This window comes from Mangifera indica, chromosome 10 (genome assembly GCF_011075055.1).
Source record: "Mangifera indica cultivar Alphonso chromosome 10, CATAS_Mindica_2.1, whole genome shotgun sequence".
Classification (NCBI taxonomy): Eukaryota; Viridiplantae; Streptophyta; class Magnoliopsida; order Sapindales; family Anacardiaceae; genus Mangifera; species Mangifera indica.
The window spans coordinates 7,251,614-7,268,050 of NC_058146.1; the positions used below are offsets into that span (position 1 = coordinate 7,251,614).

General features: G+C 33.3%; 1 protein-coding gene across 3 annotated transcripts; it reads right to left on the reverse strand.

Annotated features, from left to right (window-relative positions):
* Positions 1-257: 257 nt before the first annotated feature.
* On the reverse strand, positions 258-7,791 carry LOC123227122 (rhomboid-like protein 15). 3 transcript variants are annotated; one of them, XM_044651805.1, is made up of 13 exons: positions 7,650-7,791; positions 5,884-6,049; positions 4,719-5,022; positions 4,430-4,462; positions 4,234-4,325; positions 4,054-4,127; positions 3,302-3,396; positions 3,157-3,226; positions 1,655-1,821; positions 1,108-1,147; positions 946-1,002; positions 713-787; positions 258-622 (listed from the first exon to the last, which is right to left on the reverse strand). In XM_044651805.1, exons 1-13 carry the CDS (start codon positions 7,671-7,673, stop codon positions 617-619), a joined length of 1,203 nt encoding a protein of 400 aa, XP_044507740.1. In that variant the 5' UTR covers positions 7,674-7,791; the 3' UTR covers positions 258-616. The 3 variants fall into 3 exon arrangements, with proteins under 3 accessions (XP_044507740.1, XP_044507739.1, XP_044507742.1); XM_044651804.1 differs by having other exon boundaries at positions 1,093-1,147; XM_044651807.1 differs by lacking the exon at positions 5,884-6,049 and having other exon boundaries at positions 1,093-1,147; positions 7,650-7,783.
* Between the last annotated feature and the right edge of the window lie 8,646 nt (positions 7,792-16,437).

Consider the following 16,437-nt stretch of genomic DNA (forward strand, 5'->3'; position numbering starts at 1 on the left):
AGTGCATCTTCCTACTTCACTGTTACAAATTCTGTTTCTCTTTCTAAAATTCAATCGTCTATTCTGATTCATTTAGCGATATTTTCTCAACGAATCGCAACACATCAGCTACAAGTTGAATCCTCTATTGAACTACTCTCTTGGGGTTCATGCATTTGACTAATTGGGGTGTACCCCTTTCCACAAAAGAGTTAGAACCCCTAACGAAAATTAATGAAATGAGTTGGAAACGAATCAGTATTCATAAACACATAAAATAAAAAAGAGTCTGATTTTTTTTATTTTACCTTTTTATAAGAATACTATCATGCACAAGATTATGTAGAAAGACCTAGGACTACAAAACAAAGAAAACACTTTCTTTCAATCAAACTGCAAGGTTCCTGAGATAAACACATGTTTTTACAAACCATTCGTGTTCCTTTCCTTTAAAACTAGTTAGTACTGGAATTTTTTTTTCTTTTACCTCGATTGATCATGTCAGAACGGCTATAAATACAGCTCCTGCAGAAGTGGACTTCATGTAAATGTTTCCTGATAGATGAAAGTGGTACCAATTTGAACACAATTGGGGTTTCGTATTAGAAATGTCAAATGGGTGACTCTACATTCTGAATTACTCCTGGATAAAATTACCAACATACTGTGTAGGTTAGAAAACGAAGGATTAATTGAAATGATGCTCAGTTTAGAAAAACTGTGAAAAACTCACCTGCTGGCTCATGAGGATTTCTACTGCTATGTTAAGATCTCCATCGGCAGCTGCTAGAGCGACTTCTACCTGTGTCTGAAATATGCTCAAGGAGTTAGATTCTTACCATCTAACTTTTTTATGGATGATTAAAAACATAAACCAGCAACTCATCATATGTTTTTAGAAATCTGTGAGAAATGAAATAATGAGAAAGATGCATGAATTAGAATGCGGTGATTTATGATCTCTACCTTTTCAAAGCCCATTGAAACAAGTTTTTGGATTTCTTGATTGGAGACAACTGAAACCTGTATCCAGTGAAACAAAGAAACAAAAGAAATGTTTTAAGAATTTAGACGGACGGTAACAATCGAAAAAGAAAAAGGCAACAAGTTAACTTTATGAAGGAAAACCTGATGCCCTGCAGTATCAACATTATCCACTGCTGATTGCCTGGTATGCAATGAACAACTAAATCAAAATCTTGAGTCCAAACATCACAGTTGGCAAAAGAATGACCTATTAATTACAAAATCTCTAATCTAAAATACTCTCTCAAGCTCAAGGACAAATGATAGTTTACAAGTTGAAATTATAACCAGATCTGACCTCAAAGATCATATTGAAATTCAGGCCACTACCACTATTATAATAGACAAAACCATTAAATGCTACCACCATCACATCATAACAACTACTAAAGGCAACAATGTTAGATCAGTAGCCATTGTGGTTTGGTTTTGTGTTCAGAGAAGAGACAAAACCGCCGCTAAAATGTCTCCAAAGTTTCCAAATATGAAGACTTTATTCACACTCCACAAGCTTGCAAGATCTCTCATCGAAAACACATGATTTGAAGTCAAATTGCAAGATTTGGATATATTAATAATTAATATTAAGCTATCTTAAAAGTGATGACCAAGCTGATCATAGAGGTTCACTTAAAAAATTTTTGAATACCTTCCATTGGACAGCCGCTCTCCTGCACCAATTGATGGCGTATCTAATGGGGGGTCAGGGCTACTATTATCCAGAAGCCTAGCTTGTAGATTTATATCTGGATTAACAAGACCTTGGGTGGAACCAAGAGTCCTTCCCCTCCCAGGGAACCTACTGTCTTGTGCTGGCTGCTTATTATCAAGAAAAGATGTGCGCTATTAATGTCATTTTGACTAAAGATTTGAGGTTATGAGGTTTAAGGGGCCAAACGACTATTTCCCACCTAAGGTATGTTGTAATGACAAGTTTCCACCCTTTAACTATGGAAACATCAAATACCTATCCATGGCTAGTTAAAAATAACGGTGGTAAGGGTAAAATCGTCATTTTTTCTATAATATTAAAAAATAAACTAAAATATAATCTTTTTTACCCTCCTAAACTTTGAAAACTAAAATTTTCTCCCAGCCTAAGTTTTAAAAAATGGCAGTTTCACCCTAGGGTTTGGTTTTGAAATCTCCGGCGACATCTCCAACTCCATTGCCGACGGCCTCTCCCTCCTGAGACATCCTCTCCTTCCGGCGATCTCTTTCCTCCCATTTGGAGGGCCGATCGGCGTCGGAGACGCCTTGGGAGACGAAGAACTTCGTCGAAGCTCGTCTTCCCAGACGAAGTTCTTCGTCTCCCAAGGCGTCTTCGACGCTGATCGGCCCTCCAAATGGGAGGAAAGAGATCGCCGGAAGGAGAGGATGCTTCAGGAGGGAGAGGTCGTCGGCAATGGAGCCGGAGAGGTCGCCGGAGATTTCAAAACCAAACCCTAGGGTGAAACTGCCATTTTTTAAAACTTAGACTGAAGGAAAATTTTAGTTTTTAAAGTTTAGGGAGGCAAAAAGAGATAAAATTTTCAGGCGTTAGGGTTCTGTTAAATTTAACCAGTCATAGGTGGGTATTTGGTGTTTTCATAGTTAAAGGGTAGAAACTTGTCATTACAGCATACCTTAGGTGGGAAATAGTCGTTTGGCTGGTTTAAGGAGAAAACTGACAGCAAATAAAACAAAAGAAGAAAGTAGAATAGAACAAAAGTACATGCGAACAGAGATAGAGAAAGAAAAGAGCAAGAGAAAAGAAACAGAATGCACCCATTTTGCACAATCCAGTCCATTGTACTCTAATCTATATCCTTCGACCCTTAACCATTTCAACAACCACAATTATTTCTCAATGCACAACTACTTAAAGATCCACAATTAAAAGCTATTCAGTCACTTACACTAGCAGGTTGCAATTTTCTGTCCAAGAAGCACAAAAGCAAAAGATTGAATTTAAATTATCTATTCCAATAAAACTCAGGAGTGCATGGTTTGAGATCTTCAGAGTCACCTTTTCAAGAAGCACTGCTCAAGTTCAGATTAATATCAAAATAACCCCTCCCAGAAACCAACTTTGGCATGACCAAAATCAGGTTGTCAATAAAAGTACAATACTTTAAATTTAAAAATTCACTAAAGTTATTAGCTTTATACCTGTGAAGATGTTCCCCTCCGTGGAATCCAGGAGGAAAAGTTTCTCCAGATAGTTCCAGCAAATAATCCACTATTCAACAAAATTAATCAAGTTAGATTTTTCAGAGATACAAAGCAGACTGTTGCATAAGAGGACAGTGTTTACCTGGAATTTGTATTCTGGCCAGAATGTGTGGGGATACAGCCTGACAAATTCCCACCAGTGCACAAGATAAATTTACGCCGCCTTATGCAAGTGGACTGAAATCCACAATGGAAAAAATATTTGCTGTTAGTGGAAAGAAACCAAAAGAAAATCATGTATGCAAATTTCACTGTGAATTGCGTTTCACACTTGTCATGGTTATTATGATAAGTATCACATGATCTCAGTGAAGAAGACAGATCAGAATTTTAAACTGCCTATTATATGTAAATTGCTAGTATGATAAAATAGAATTTTAAAGTAAAATTCTAAAGCTTTGATTTAAAGAATTCAAACTCACATATGGTTAAATACAAAAGATATTTTTGGTAAACAACCCCTAGAAATCAGGATACAAGTCTTTGTTGAGAGATCTTAAAGGACTTTCTAATGTCTATTTGCATCTGTTTGGATGAATAGAGATTATGGCCATTAAAAAAAAAAAAAAAATGAGTGCCATAGGTCACAAGGGAGCAATGATCCCAAGAGAGAACAGAGCCTTCCTGTGACAAGCACTAGATCCAAATTGAAGACTCACTTAAATATCATAATGATATTATGGCAAGCAGATATTCATATTCACCCAAAAAAAGAAAATTCAACTTCTCCTACCTTGACTAAAATGCAACTTATGAATAAATTAAAAGACCAAAGATATATAAGCAATGTAACTGAAAAATGAAAGTGAAACCAATCTACACGAAAATACTTACAAGCCAAGAGGAGGACTCAATGGATGAGTAAAACGATGTTCCAGGAATAAGGAAGTTGAACAGGCCATAGGTATCTGCAAATTGTATAGATGGAAATAATGCTTTTCAATGACTTCCTCAAATCATATAGCAGAGCTGATAACAATATAGAGAAGAAGATAAGGAAAAAGAGGTACCTACATGCAAATCCAGATAATATGCCACATAGGTGTCCGAGCAATGATACATTTGGCATTAAAAGCTGGAAGAGTACCAATAAGATCAATGGATACCTAGATCATATATTTCCATTATAAATGTCACATCTTCGAGAGGTTATAAAATGAGTTTCATTAATAGAGATAATCAAACATGAAAAGCAAGTTACAGCATTTACCATTTAGCAGGCACATTGAAGAGACCAAACACACTACAGGAAAAAATTATTGTTAGTCTTTCTAGAACCAGTACTTCCACCAAAAACAAATGAAACCAATACATGTGTACCCCGTGAAATGAATTTTTATCTATTATGTGTAGCAAGAGTATGCAGACATGTTAAAAAAAAGTGCACATCTAATACTCTCTGTTAAACAGAGAAGTCAGTAGATCCCTTCCAAGGAAAAAAGATAGAGGATATATATCATGTTAAAATTATGATTTAAAAGCAAGAAAAGGAAACCAACCTCCTAGACTGAGCTCCACTTAAACTTAACTCTATAACAATCAGAGAGAATATGATTCCTGAGAAGCCTATTGAACACTCATCCGTCAGGTATGGAAATAGATGAATAGGTTTGTGGGCTGCCAAGAAGGCTAGAATAAGATGAAACATAGCATTGCTTGTAGCCAACAAGATTATCATGTACAAAATGCGTATGGAGCCCATGATTCTCTCGAATTCCGAACCCAAAGGAACTAAAGCCAGCATGTTGAATACAACATGTAGCAGTGAACCATGAAAAAGAATAGAGGTATAAATCCTGTAAACTGCAATAAAAAGAGTTGGTTAATGACTGTAAGACAGAAATGAATGTACCTATGAAAAATTTATTAACCAAAACATAATAAAAGGCTTCAAGTAATGAAAAGTGAAATGTATGTTCCCTCACTATCAAACAATGAATTTATACCATAATGTAGTTTTTATAAGTGTTTTAATTTCAGACTATTACCAGCTTTTAGTACAAATTAAAAACAGATTTTTTTTTAATTCTCGAAAAAGATATAACTACTTTTTCCCACTTTTTGTGACAGATGGTTTATAGCTGATTCAAATAATGCTCAATTTGTAAATGACAATATATATATAATTCAGAGTGACCGAACCACAATTAATTATAGTATATTAATCCTAAAGAGAGGTACCATGATATTTAAAATATTATCTAGATTATGGCAATGGCATAAAGTAGCATTAATTGGCATAGCTCCCATACACCATACTCAACTAGGAACCAAAAAACCTCAACTTGAGGAATGTACAAAGAATCATCATATAGTCAAAATGCCCAAATTCATAACTTCCTTTTTTGCACTAGAAAATAATTTGGGAAAAGAATAACAGAAACAGATATAAGGAAAATAGTTAACTATAATTACAGGAAGAAATTGATGGTTTATTTATTTGAGGAGCAAATAAAAGAAATCTACAATACAAGGAATTGCCTATGGCATATATCGGGGACTTATTCTCATTGATTTAGACAATTGTTGAAGAGGTCCCACCCACATACAGTTTAAATGAGAAAAGAAGAAAAATAGTTTATCCTAAAAGACAAATATTCACAATATGACTACATCCTTATGCATCCAATACAAAGTGATTAATGCATAAATATATTGGATTACCTTGAAATCGTGAAACAAGTGCAAATGGCAAGAAGCAAATTTGATCAAACAAATCGTATCCGGTCAACAAGCAGAATAAATAAATTGTCCCACAAACAATCACAACTGCAGACGTAAAGAATGGAATGCCATCCCACCATTGGCTAACTCTTGTAGACAATCCTGCCTATGAAACAAATATACCAAATTACTATAAAATTACGTAAGCTTAAAAAAAGGACCCAATTTGTATTGTTTCAAGTAATTATACTAGATGAACTACAAGTCTACAACCTATTCTCACCAATCGGGAAAATGGAACTTAATCACTCATGGAGTACTTAAGAGATCTTAGCCTAACAAATAAAATAAGAATGGGCACTGCTAGATAAAAAAAATATAAAGTCATAATCAAGAGGATAGTTCTAGTACCATTAACAGGAAGAACAAGTTATATAACAGATCAAATAGTACCAGTACCATTTAACATCAATTTCGTAATGGCCTACCAATCCTAACACAACATTTATTTAATTGGCATACAAGATGTGAAAAAAATATCACCAATAATTAATGACTAATTCCAAAATATCGCTGACTCACCAAACCACTTCCATAATCCATAGAGTTACTCATACATCACAAAAACAATTACTATAGTCCTAAGCTCAATTTAATTAGAAACACTAAACACAAATCCATAATATTCTCAAGCATTTTAAAGCAAGCAATGTTATACATGCCAGTTCTCCATTTATAGTTCTAATGAATTGCTGATTAATTCCAAAACGTCACCAACTCACCGGTTAGTGTGGATTCGAGCCATGCTGGCTCAAGCTTGCTTGTCAACTCAACTCAAACGAACTCGGCTTAGGCAAGCTCGAGCTTGAGCTTAAGCCTAAGGATTTTGTACTATCAAACTCAAGATCGAGTATGAGTTTAGGGGTGTTCAACTCGTCAAGCCCTTAAGTCTAGAAAAGTTCAATTCAGATCAACTAAAACAATGTTGTTTTGATCAATACACATCAAAATGACATCGTTTTGGTCAATTTGGCTTGACTATAGTATAGAGCCAAGCTCAGCTCAGTAATGTATCCAAACTTGAGCTCGAACCCCCCTAAGTCGAGCTGAACTCAAGTCTAGGCTCAAGTTTGACTCTTTTAAGCTAAGTTAAACTTAAGCTCGAGCTTAGCTCAGCTGAAATCCACCCTTACTCATCAGACCATGACCACAGAGAAGCTCATACATCCCAAACACGCATCCAATTCCTCGTTCTAAAGCTCCACATCATTGGAAACATGAAAACAAATTCATAATTCTCTCAAGCATTTGAAGCGAGTACTACCATACGTTCCTTGTCTGCATCCGAATTTTTGCATTCCAAGTGATGTCAAGTTAATTAACAAATACTATCACATAATCCACAAGGCATTTACAGATCAATGCCACATCACTTGCGATTTAAAACTTCCAGAACGATAATTCCTTCAAAACAGAACACATTTTCTAGTTTTCCAAAGCCCTTGAACCACAGAAATCAATTCTCCACTTCGCAATGTAAAGAAGGAAACTGAACTGCTAAAAAAGTCCAATACTAAAACTCAACATAGTTAAACAACATAGCTTCTAGAAACATCAGCACAGATTCACAAACTTTCGATTCTCTACTTTTTCTCAGCAACCAAACACACAATCTAACACAACAGGAGGCTAAACTAATTTCACAATGCATCAAGAACGGTTCAAAAATAAATATATCAAAAATAATTAGATCTCAGTTAACTTACCTCGGAAACAATGTTCGGTCGCATTATTCTAGACGGCAAAAGCAGTTTTCTCGGTGACTTCTATTTGATAATATTTGACAAACAACCAATCAATTTAAACTTGACCGGAGGCTTCTCAAATCTCCACATTCCGAATTCGAAATTTCTAGGGTAATTAATTAAAATAAGCAAAATTTTAAGCGTTTATACGTTTTTACGCCACCCTAAAAAAGTTTTACCAAAATAAGCAAACCGTATTTTTTTTACCCTTTTTACCCTTATGTTGAAAAACCCAGTAAAAATACTTTTTTCTGAGAATATGCGTCGGTTTACGGCGGTTACGATGGTAGCTAGAGATTTTACAGTGAAACCCTAAATATGTCGAATGTATATGGATGTTTTTGAATATTTCGAACGCTTAAAATGATGTAGTTTCGATGTTAATGGATGCCTAGAAGTGTAGCCGTTGAGAGACAAAAACGCGCATATTCTCAGAAAAAAATATTTTTACTGGGTTTTTCAACATAAGGGTAAAAAGGGTAAAAAAAATACAGTTTGCTTATTTTGGTAAAACTTGTCTAGGGTGGCCTAAAAACGTATAAACGTTTAATTTTTTGCCTATTTTAATTAATTACCCAAATTTCTAACGCTGGTTTGAGTCTCGATAATCATCCACTCACCGTTAAATAGATCCGGGTTCGGGTACAGTCGTGTGAGTGTAACGATACCTTTGGATGCCCGCATAAATCAAATTTATCCTAATAATTTGGGATAATAATTAAAATAGGCAAAATTTTTTTCGTTTATACCTTTTTAGGTAAACGCATAGTAGTTTTATTTTTATAAGTAAATTTTTTTATAACTCCAAAAATATCCTCCCAGCCCTGTATACGTAGACGCTGGAAGGAAAACTTGAGTGCGTGAGTGCGTGCGGAGTGCGCACGGTGCGTGCAGTGCATGCGGTACGTGAGCAGTGCACACACCCTGATTAATATATATAAACAAAGTGTGAGGGTGCGCGCGCAGTGCGCGCACCCTTTCTTTTATATATATATATATATTAAATATTATAATATTTAATATAATATATATAAATAATAATAATAATTTTTAAATATATATTATATTATTATATATTATATATATAATATTATAATATAATAAATATATATAATAATATAATATTATATATATATATATATATATATATATATATATATATATAATATATGCACAGCGCGCGCACTGTGCACTGTGTACAGTGCACGCACTGCACATGCACTGTACGCACCACGCACTCACGCACTCCGCACGCACCCACGCACTCAAACCTTCTTTCCAATGCCTACGTATACAGGGCTGAGAGGGTATTTTTGGAGTTACAAAAAAATTTGCTTATAAAAGTAAAACTACTGTGCGTTTGCCTAAAAAGGTATAAGCGGAAAAATTTTTGTCTATTTTAATTAATATCCCTAATTTTGTTTTCGGCCTTTTGTACCTTTTATATTACATGCACAAAATTTAAAATTATGTATATCTATTTTAAATATATAAAATAAATAAATAAATATTTAATATAAATTATTAGATAATTATATAATTTAAAATTAATAATAATAAAATATTTAATTATATGATAATATTTATAAATATATACTTATTTATATATTCAAAAAATATATATATATAATATTATTAAATTCTTATTGTTATATAAAATAGTTCCAACAAGTAATACTAAATAATAAAATTATTTATATATATTTTACATATATAAATAGATACATATTTGATATATATTATTAAATAATTAAGTAATTTTTAATTAAAGATAAAATAATATTTAATCATATAATAACACATTATATATATACTTATTTATATATATAAAAATAAATACTCATACATAAATATAGTTAAGTGTACTATAAATTAAAATGTTTGTTTTATTAACAATTTATTGCTACCGTAAATATTAATTATTAATTTGTCCCACAAAATTTTTTTAAAAAAGGCTAATTGTCAATTTTGCCCATAAAATAGGAATTCAATATAATTTGCCATAAAAAACTATTTATTACCAATAAAATTTACTAACACTCAATTTTTAATATATAATTAAATAACTAAATAGTATATTCTTATATGATTAAATAATTTTAAGTTAAGATAAAATAATAATTAATTATATAATAGTATATTATTTGAATATTTAATTATGTATTTAAAAGTAAATAAACATAATTAATATTAATATTTTTCTATTTTCAATAAATTAAATTTTCAATTCAATAATTTATATTACAATATCCCAACCTATGAAGGAAAAAATGCACCCCACTGTTCCTAGTTACTTGTCTAAACAAAAACAATTGTCTAAGACAAACACAACTCCGTCTATCAACTCACATTTTGTAACTAAAATAATTTACAAAGTCCAAAACTAGGTATTAATTTTGCACAAACCTTTAAAGAAAAGAGCCTTCAGTTTCTAGCTTGCGGAGAAGATAAGCACTGATTGAAACTTATAAGTGAAAGGCCAAAAGACGTGTTCCCTCCCAAGGTTTAGTGCAAATTTAAACCCATCTTTTTAATTTTTGAAAATTTAAATACTCATTCGTCTATTAAGTTTTAATATTATTGTCAAGATAAAATTGTTATTTAAAAATTTTATTTAAACTCATATTTTAGAATTACTCCTAAGTTTTAAAATGTTTATTTTTATCTCTTATCCTCGTATTTTTCCGATTTAAAAACTGACATTTTCCCTCCCAAGTCTAGGTTTTTAAACTCTAAATCTTTTTTCTCATTACAGTCATCCCTCCAACTTTCTAAAACATTTCAGTTTTACCTTCTCTCTTTCTCAGTTTTCAAATTTGATCTCTAACGACCGTACATCGTCTTCGACCATTGGCTCTCTCCCTCCCCTTTCCCTCTCCCTCCCGGCCACTCTCCCTCCCTTTTTTGGTCATCTTTGTTTTTGACAATGACGATTGGCCTTCGTCTAATGAAGACTCATCGAAGAAAGGGGAGGGAGGGTGGCTAAGAGGGAGAGAGCCAGCAGCCGAAGACGACGGATCATCATAGGAGATAAAATCTAGAAACTAAGAGAGAGAAGAGGTGAAACTAAAATATTTTAGAAAGTTGAAGGCAACTATAATGAGAAAAAAAATTAGAGTTTAAAATCCTAGACTGCCGCCGGGAGGGGGGTGGTAGAGGAGAAGTCAATTTTTAAACCTAAATAAATATTTCAAAACTTAAAGATAATCCTAAAATATGAGTTTAAATAAAATTTCTAAATAACAATTTTATCTTTGACAGTAACAATAAAATTTGATTAATATGTGAGTATTTAGATTTTCGAAAGTTAGCGGGTATGAGTTTGGGTTTGAACTGCACTATAGGTGGGAATAAGTCCTTTGGCCTAAGTGAAAATAAAAAGCTTCCTCCACCATTGCTGCAGTTGAAACAACCCATCATTCATTCAATTTGTGTCCCATATCCATAGTTCATACTCAAGAAATCTAACAGGATCCCACTTCAGTTAATGAAAACGAAGATTTTGAGAAATTTTTTAATAGAGAAACTGCTGTCTATCCGAATTCATGCAAAGAAAGTCACTTTGTCAACCTTTTAGATTGAGTGTTCCTAGCACTGGCTACGTTTACATCGGTCGACTGAGAAAAATGAAACTACTGTTGAACAAAATTTTTGAAGAGCTTACTGAGCACATAATTCAGAAACAAAAATAAAAATTATCAAATTTCTGCTCATTTTTTCAAAAAATTATCAAATATCCTCAACATTTGCATACCTGATCGCTTCATAATTCAACCTCAGGATTAAAGATGCAAAATTCGCTGGCAGCAATATAAAGGCATTCCAGTCTGCCTTGTAGTGTTGAGGCACTTCCCACTCAAGCTTATCCATGAATTGGCACTTTTTGTCAAATCCCCAGCCAGAGTTACTCTGCATTGACAAAGCAATCAAATTTAAACACCTTTTGGGTGTGGCATCTCAAATAGCATGGGTGAAAACCATGACCAAGACATTTACTTGAAATTGCATCATCAGTTATACTCTTTACAATTCTAGCCTCTTTTGTTTTGCTTTTCCTACTTAAATTGTTTCATTTTACAAACAGTAAAAAATAAACTAAATGTTGTAAATCCAATATGTTTGCATCTCCTCAGAATTCACCATCGCAGCACCAAACATGAGAACCCGGAAAACCATCAGAAGTGTATGGGGTTTCTTCAGCTTTTCTCTTGTTGTTTTCATGTGTTTTTGAGACACCAGCGATGTCATGAATGGTCTCTGTACCTTCCTGCTTTTCTCAATAGACAAATTACTTACAAAAAAAAAAAAAAAAATCATCAGTGTGATTTCATAAGTCAAATGTTCTGACAACTTTTCTGTAACCTACTTGAATTTAAGTTGTGTTAGATTTGGTGAGCAAGAATATGATGAAGTCTTATTTGGCAAGTAAGAAAATTGATGAAAATGATTAAAAATATAGGGTTCCCACTTTTTGTGAGAGAATGATTTCATTTCCATACTCTTCAAATCAAACCAGATCTACTTTTGATCACAAATTGTTAAGGTACCTTTAATACTTTAGCCATGTGCTTCCCATTAAAGGCTCTAATCAACAATTAAAAGTCAAGTAAAATACAAAACCCCCAATGGGAAGACCAAACCCCAGGCAAATCATCTATTAGAAACGGATTTAACAAACCAAGCCAATAGGATTGAGGCAATTTAAAGATGGCGAAATCTCCTTTTTATAATTTTCTATTAGAAATGGATTTAACAATCTGTCCTGGACTTCAAAAGAGTTAATACCCTTGTCCCCGACTAATTTTATAATTTTCTCTGCTCCCTCCAAATCTCCTTTGTCCTTTAAGTATTCTAGAAAGGCATCGCAACTTTCCTCACTTGGCTTTGTCCGGTTAGCATGAACAACTAATGCTTCCTTCAAAGTGTCCACTGCCTTTTCAGTTTGATTATCCCTCAGATACGCTGTTACCATATAGAACAAAGTCCAGGCATCAGGCTTTGCCTCCTTCAATGTAGCCCTGTTTATAAGAGTTCCAGCTTTCTGCAGTAAGCAAAAATCAACAAGTAGAAAATCCGAATATCATAGTGTTCACATGGGGATTCCCACTCCACAAGAACCTTCTCTGCACTTTCCATGTCATCAAATCTCAACAGATAAGAGATGACGCATCTAAGCCCCTATTGTAGACCTTTTTGTTTTTCTTGTAGAGTTCCCAATGCCTTAAAACTTCATCTTTTTTCCCACATGCAGCATATTGTGTGATAAGACAACCATATGCTTCACTACGTTTTTCATCTGTTATTAGTCCCTCACATTTCTTCAGCATTGAGAAGGCCTTGTCCAAAAACCCAGCTTTTACATACCCACTTCCCACTTGCTGCAATAGAACAAGTTTCCCAGTCCATAACACCACTTGAATCCGATTCCATTAGTATGACAGTATCTTCAATTCCCTTAACATCAGAAGTCGCTTTATAGGCACTAAGACGGATGCCGATTGTAACTTTGTCAAAACCAATGCCTTTTTCTTCCATTTCATGCATCAGAGATCAGACTGTCAAGTTTCTTATAATTTTCATTTTGATAGTAAAGCTTGAGCAATCAATACCAGAGAACTTTTAACCAACCCCAAATCCCTCATTTTCTGCATGGTGGCCTCTGCTTTCTCCAAAGATTTTTCATTCACATAGCAGTTGAGAAGAGAGGCATAAACTTCACCACCCTTCAGTTGAATTGGAATGTTATTAAAATAAACTTCTGCTTGCTCTATGCCTTTAACTTTATGGATCAAATCCAACCGAGTGGCCATATCATCTGCATTAAGTTGAAGGTATCTTTTGTCGGTCATCCATATAGATATCTGAGGAAGAGAGACAGAAAAATTATTGTAGAAAGATGTGGAAAAATAACACGCCAAAAACGAAGTAATCGTACAACAGTCTAATAATCTTTGTAAATAGCATCAAACTAGTACAAATGAAACTGAACCTGATTTAAATTCCACAATTGATCAGCATTACCATACCCAAAATTCTCTCTTTCATTGCCACCACCAACCTAGATTCTCTTTTTCCAACATCATCAAGCAAATTCTAAAGATTTCTAATGTATTACGAGCAACCAAATCAATACAGGCATATTTTTTCTAATCCGATTATTATCGAAACGACATCGTCATTACAATTTCACCGATCCCATCATATCTCATTGCACAACATATAAAGTTACATAACATGCTTGCAAGTCCACTGAACAGGATCCTTAAATAGGATCATACTTTCAAGTTGAGTCTCCATATTTAATAGCATGCATAATAATATCTAAGCTTACCATATTTCATATAAATATTTTTGGCATTTTGGCAATGTGTTGTGAACTATGCATTGCCAATTATCAGCTCGTGGCACAAGCTGTGCAGTCTCGATTGACATTACAGTGTGATATGCTCACGCTGGGGCATGATGCAGGAGTGGAGAGAGCGATGCACTCTTGGCGATGCATGTTGGTTGTACTTTGCAAATTAAACTCCAAACCTTTGAGAGACATATTTGTTATGAGTTTTGACCTATTTAAGATGTATGCCTTTTTGTAGGCCATGTCCACATGCATGTGAGAACTTGACCATATGAGGTCAACATTGGTACTTTTCTGTAGAGAATTTTGGAAGGGATGTTTTGCCTAAAGTTGGCATATTAAAAGAATGTGTTTGCCTTATAGGAGCTGTTTAGGTGAGCAGTACACCAGAGATTGATGAAATGCTAGTGTGTTTCATGGGGACTTTACTTCTAGTATCAAATTTTTGATAAGATTTCTCATCACCAATTGATGTAGGTCATTAATAGTCTTACGCAATATAAACTATGATTGTTTAGGTTCTATTAATGAATATTGATATCCATTATGGTGATATAAGATAAATACAAATGAAAATTTAGACATAGTTGTTTTTTTTATTGTGGTTTGATCTGCTACTCAGGAGTTTACATCCACAGTTATAACATATGTGACTCTAAGGGGGCGTTTGGTTGGTAATTTATCTTTTATTCCCTTGTTTGGTTTGTCAGTAATAAAAGATTACAGTAATCTTCTATTACCAATACTGACGTGACAGGTAATATAGGTGGTAATCTGATTACCACATTTACCTTAGGTATTTAAAGATTACTGAGGTAATCTTGAGTTTATTATAATTATATTATTATTTATTAATTTTTTTAGATAAAAATAAATTTATTTTTAATTAATATGACAAATAATATAAAATATATATAAAAATAATTATATTTAAGGACATTTAAGTAAAATAATTTACTAGTAATCTTTTATTACCTTTAACCAAACACAATAATTATTTATACCTATCAAATTTTATCAAACATAGTAATCATTTATACCTAGTAATCTTTTAAGTAATCTATCTTTAAGGTAATCTTTCTATTTTGGTAATAAAACATTACCCAAACCAAATGCCCCCTAAGAGTATGCTCCATAAAATATGTATAGAAATTATGAGGAAAATATCTTGAGAAGAACTCGGTTTAAGATAAGAGTCCTAGAAAGAATCGTTGAATTTTACGAGAGCCTCTCCGCTCTACTTAAGATGAAATTAATTTAATCTTGAGTATTGGATGGAGAATTTCTTATGGAGCATTCTCTTTCCCCCTTGTTTTTGTGTATGCTATCCCCTCTCTCAATAAATTTTTTTAAATAAAAAATGAAATAGGACTTTTACAATTTTATGGTTTTTAAAATTTAAATTCAAATAATAATTTATTAATATATTATATTTAGGTAATAAAATAACTATCAAGAGTTGATAAAACAATAAATTATTATTTTTCATTGTAAGCATGTGATAAGAAAAGAATGTCAATCAACTATCATGTAGACCAAAGATGTTTATTCGTAAATCCAAGTTTAGGATGTTTATTCCCCCCACCCAAGTTTTAAAAGGACAATTTAGCCCCTAGGGTTTCTCTTATACTTTTCTTCTTCGTAAGCTTTCTCCGACAATAGCCAACCTTCTTCCTTTGTTGCAGACGACCACTGATACCAGTTGCAACTCCCTCTACAGTGGACGACCACCAAGACAAGTCAAAATGGTCAGATTGTCACTTATGGAGCTTCCTAAAGCGGCAATGAATCATGACAAAGATCAGGGCAAAACGCCAATCTTTGACTTCCTTGGTCTTCGAGAAACTTAGATCGGCGTTTCCCGAAGATGAAGCACATCAAAGATTGATGCAAAAAGTCGATCTTCGTTGTGATTTATCATCGTTTTAGGAAGCTTCGCTTGTGAAAATCTAACCATTTAGATGGGATTTAAGATGGTTTTCACATCAAAAAACCACCAAGGAGGGAGGTGAGATGCTATCGGAGAAGAATACTGAAAAGAACAATCGTCAGAAAAATGAAATGAAGTTTTTAGGATGTAAGTAAATGTTTCAAAATTTGAGGGGGTAGTTATTCATTCTAAAAATACAAAACCCTAAAAACATATATGATGAGGGCGAAAGATTAATTTTTTAAAATTAAGTTGGGATGAAATGATTAGTTATTAAAACTAAGGAGAAAAAAAGGAAAACTTTTTCTCTGTTTAAATAAAAATCTCTAAATGAAGTTTTTAGGATGTAAGTAAATGTTTCAAAATTTGAGGGGGTAGTTATTCATTCTAAAAATACAAAACCCTAAAAACATATATGATGAGGGCAAAAGATTAATTTTTTAAAATTAAGTTGGGATGAAATG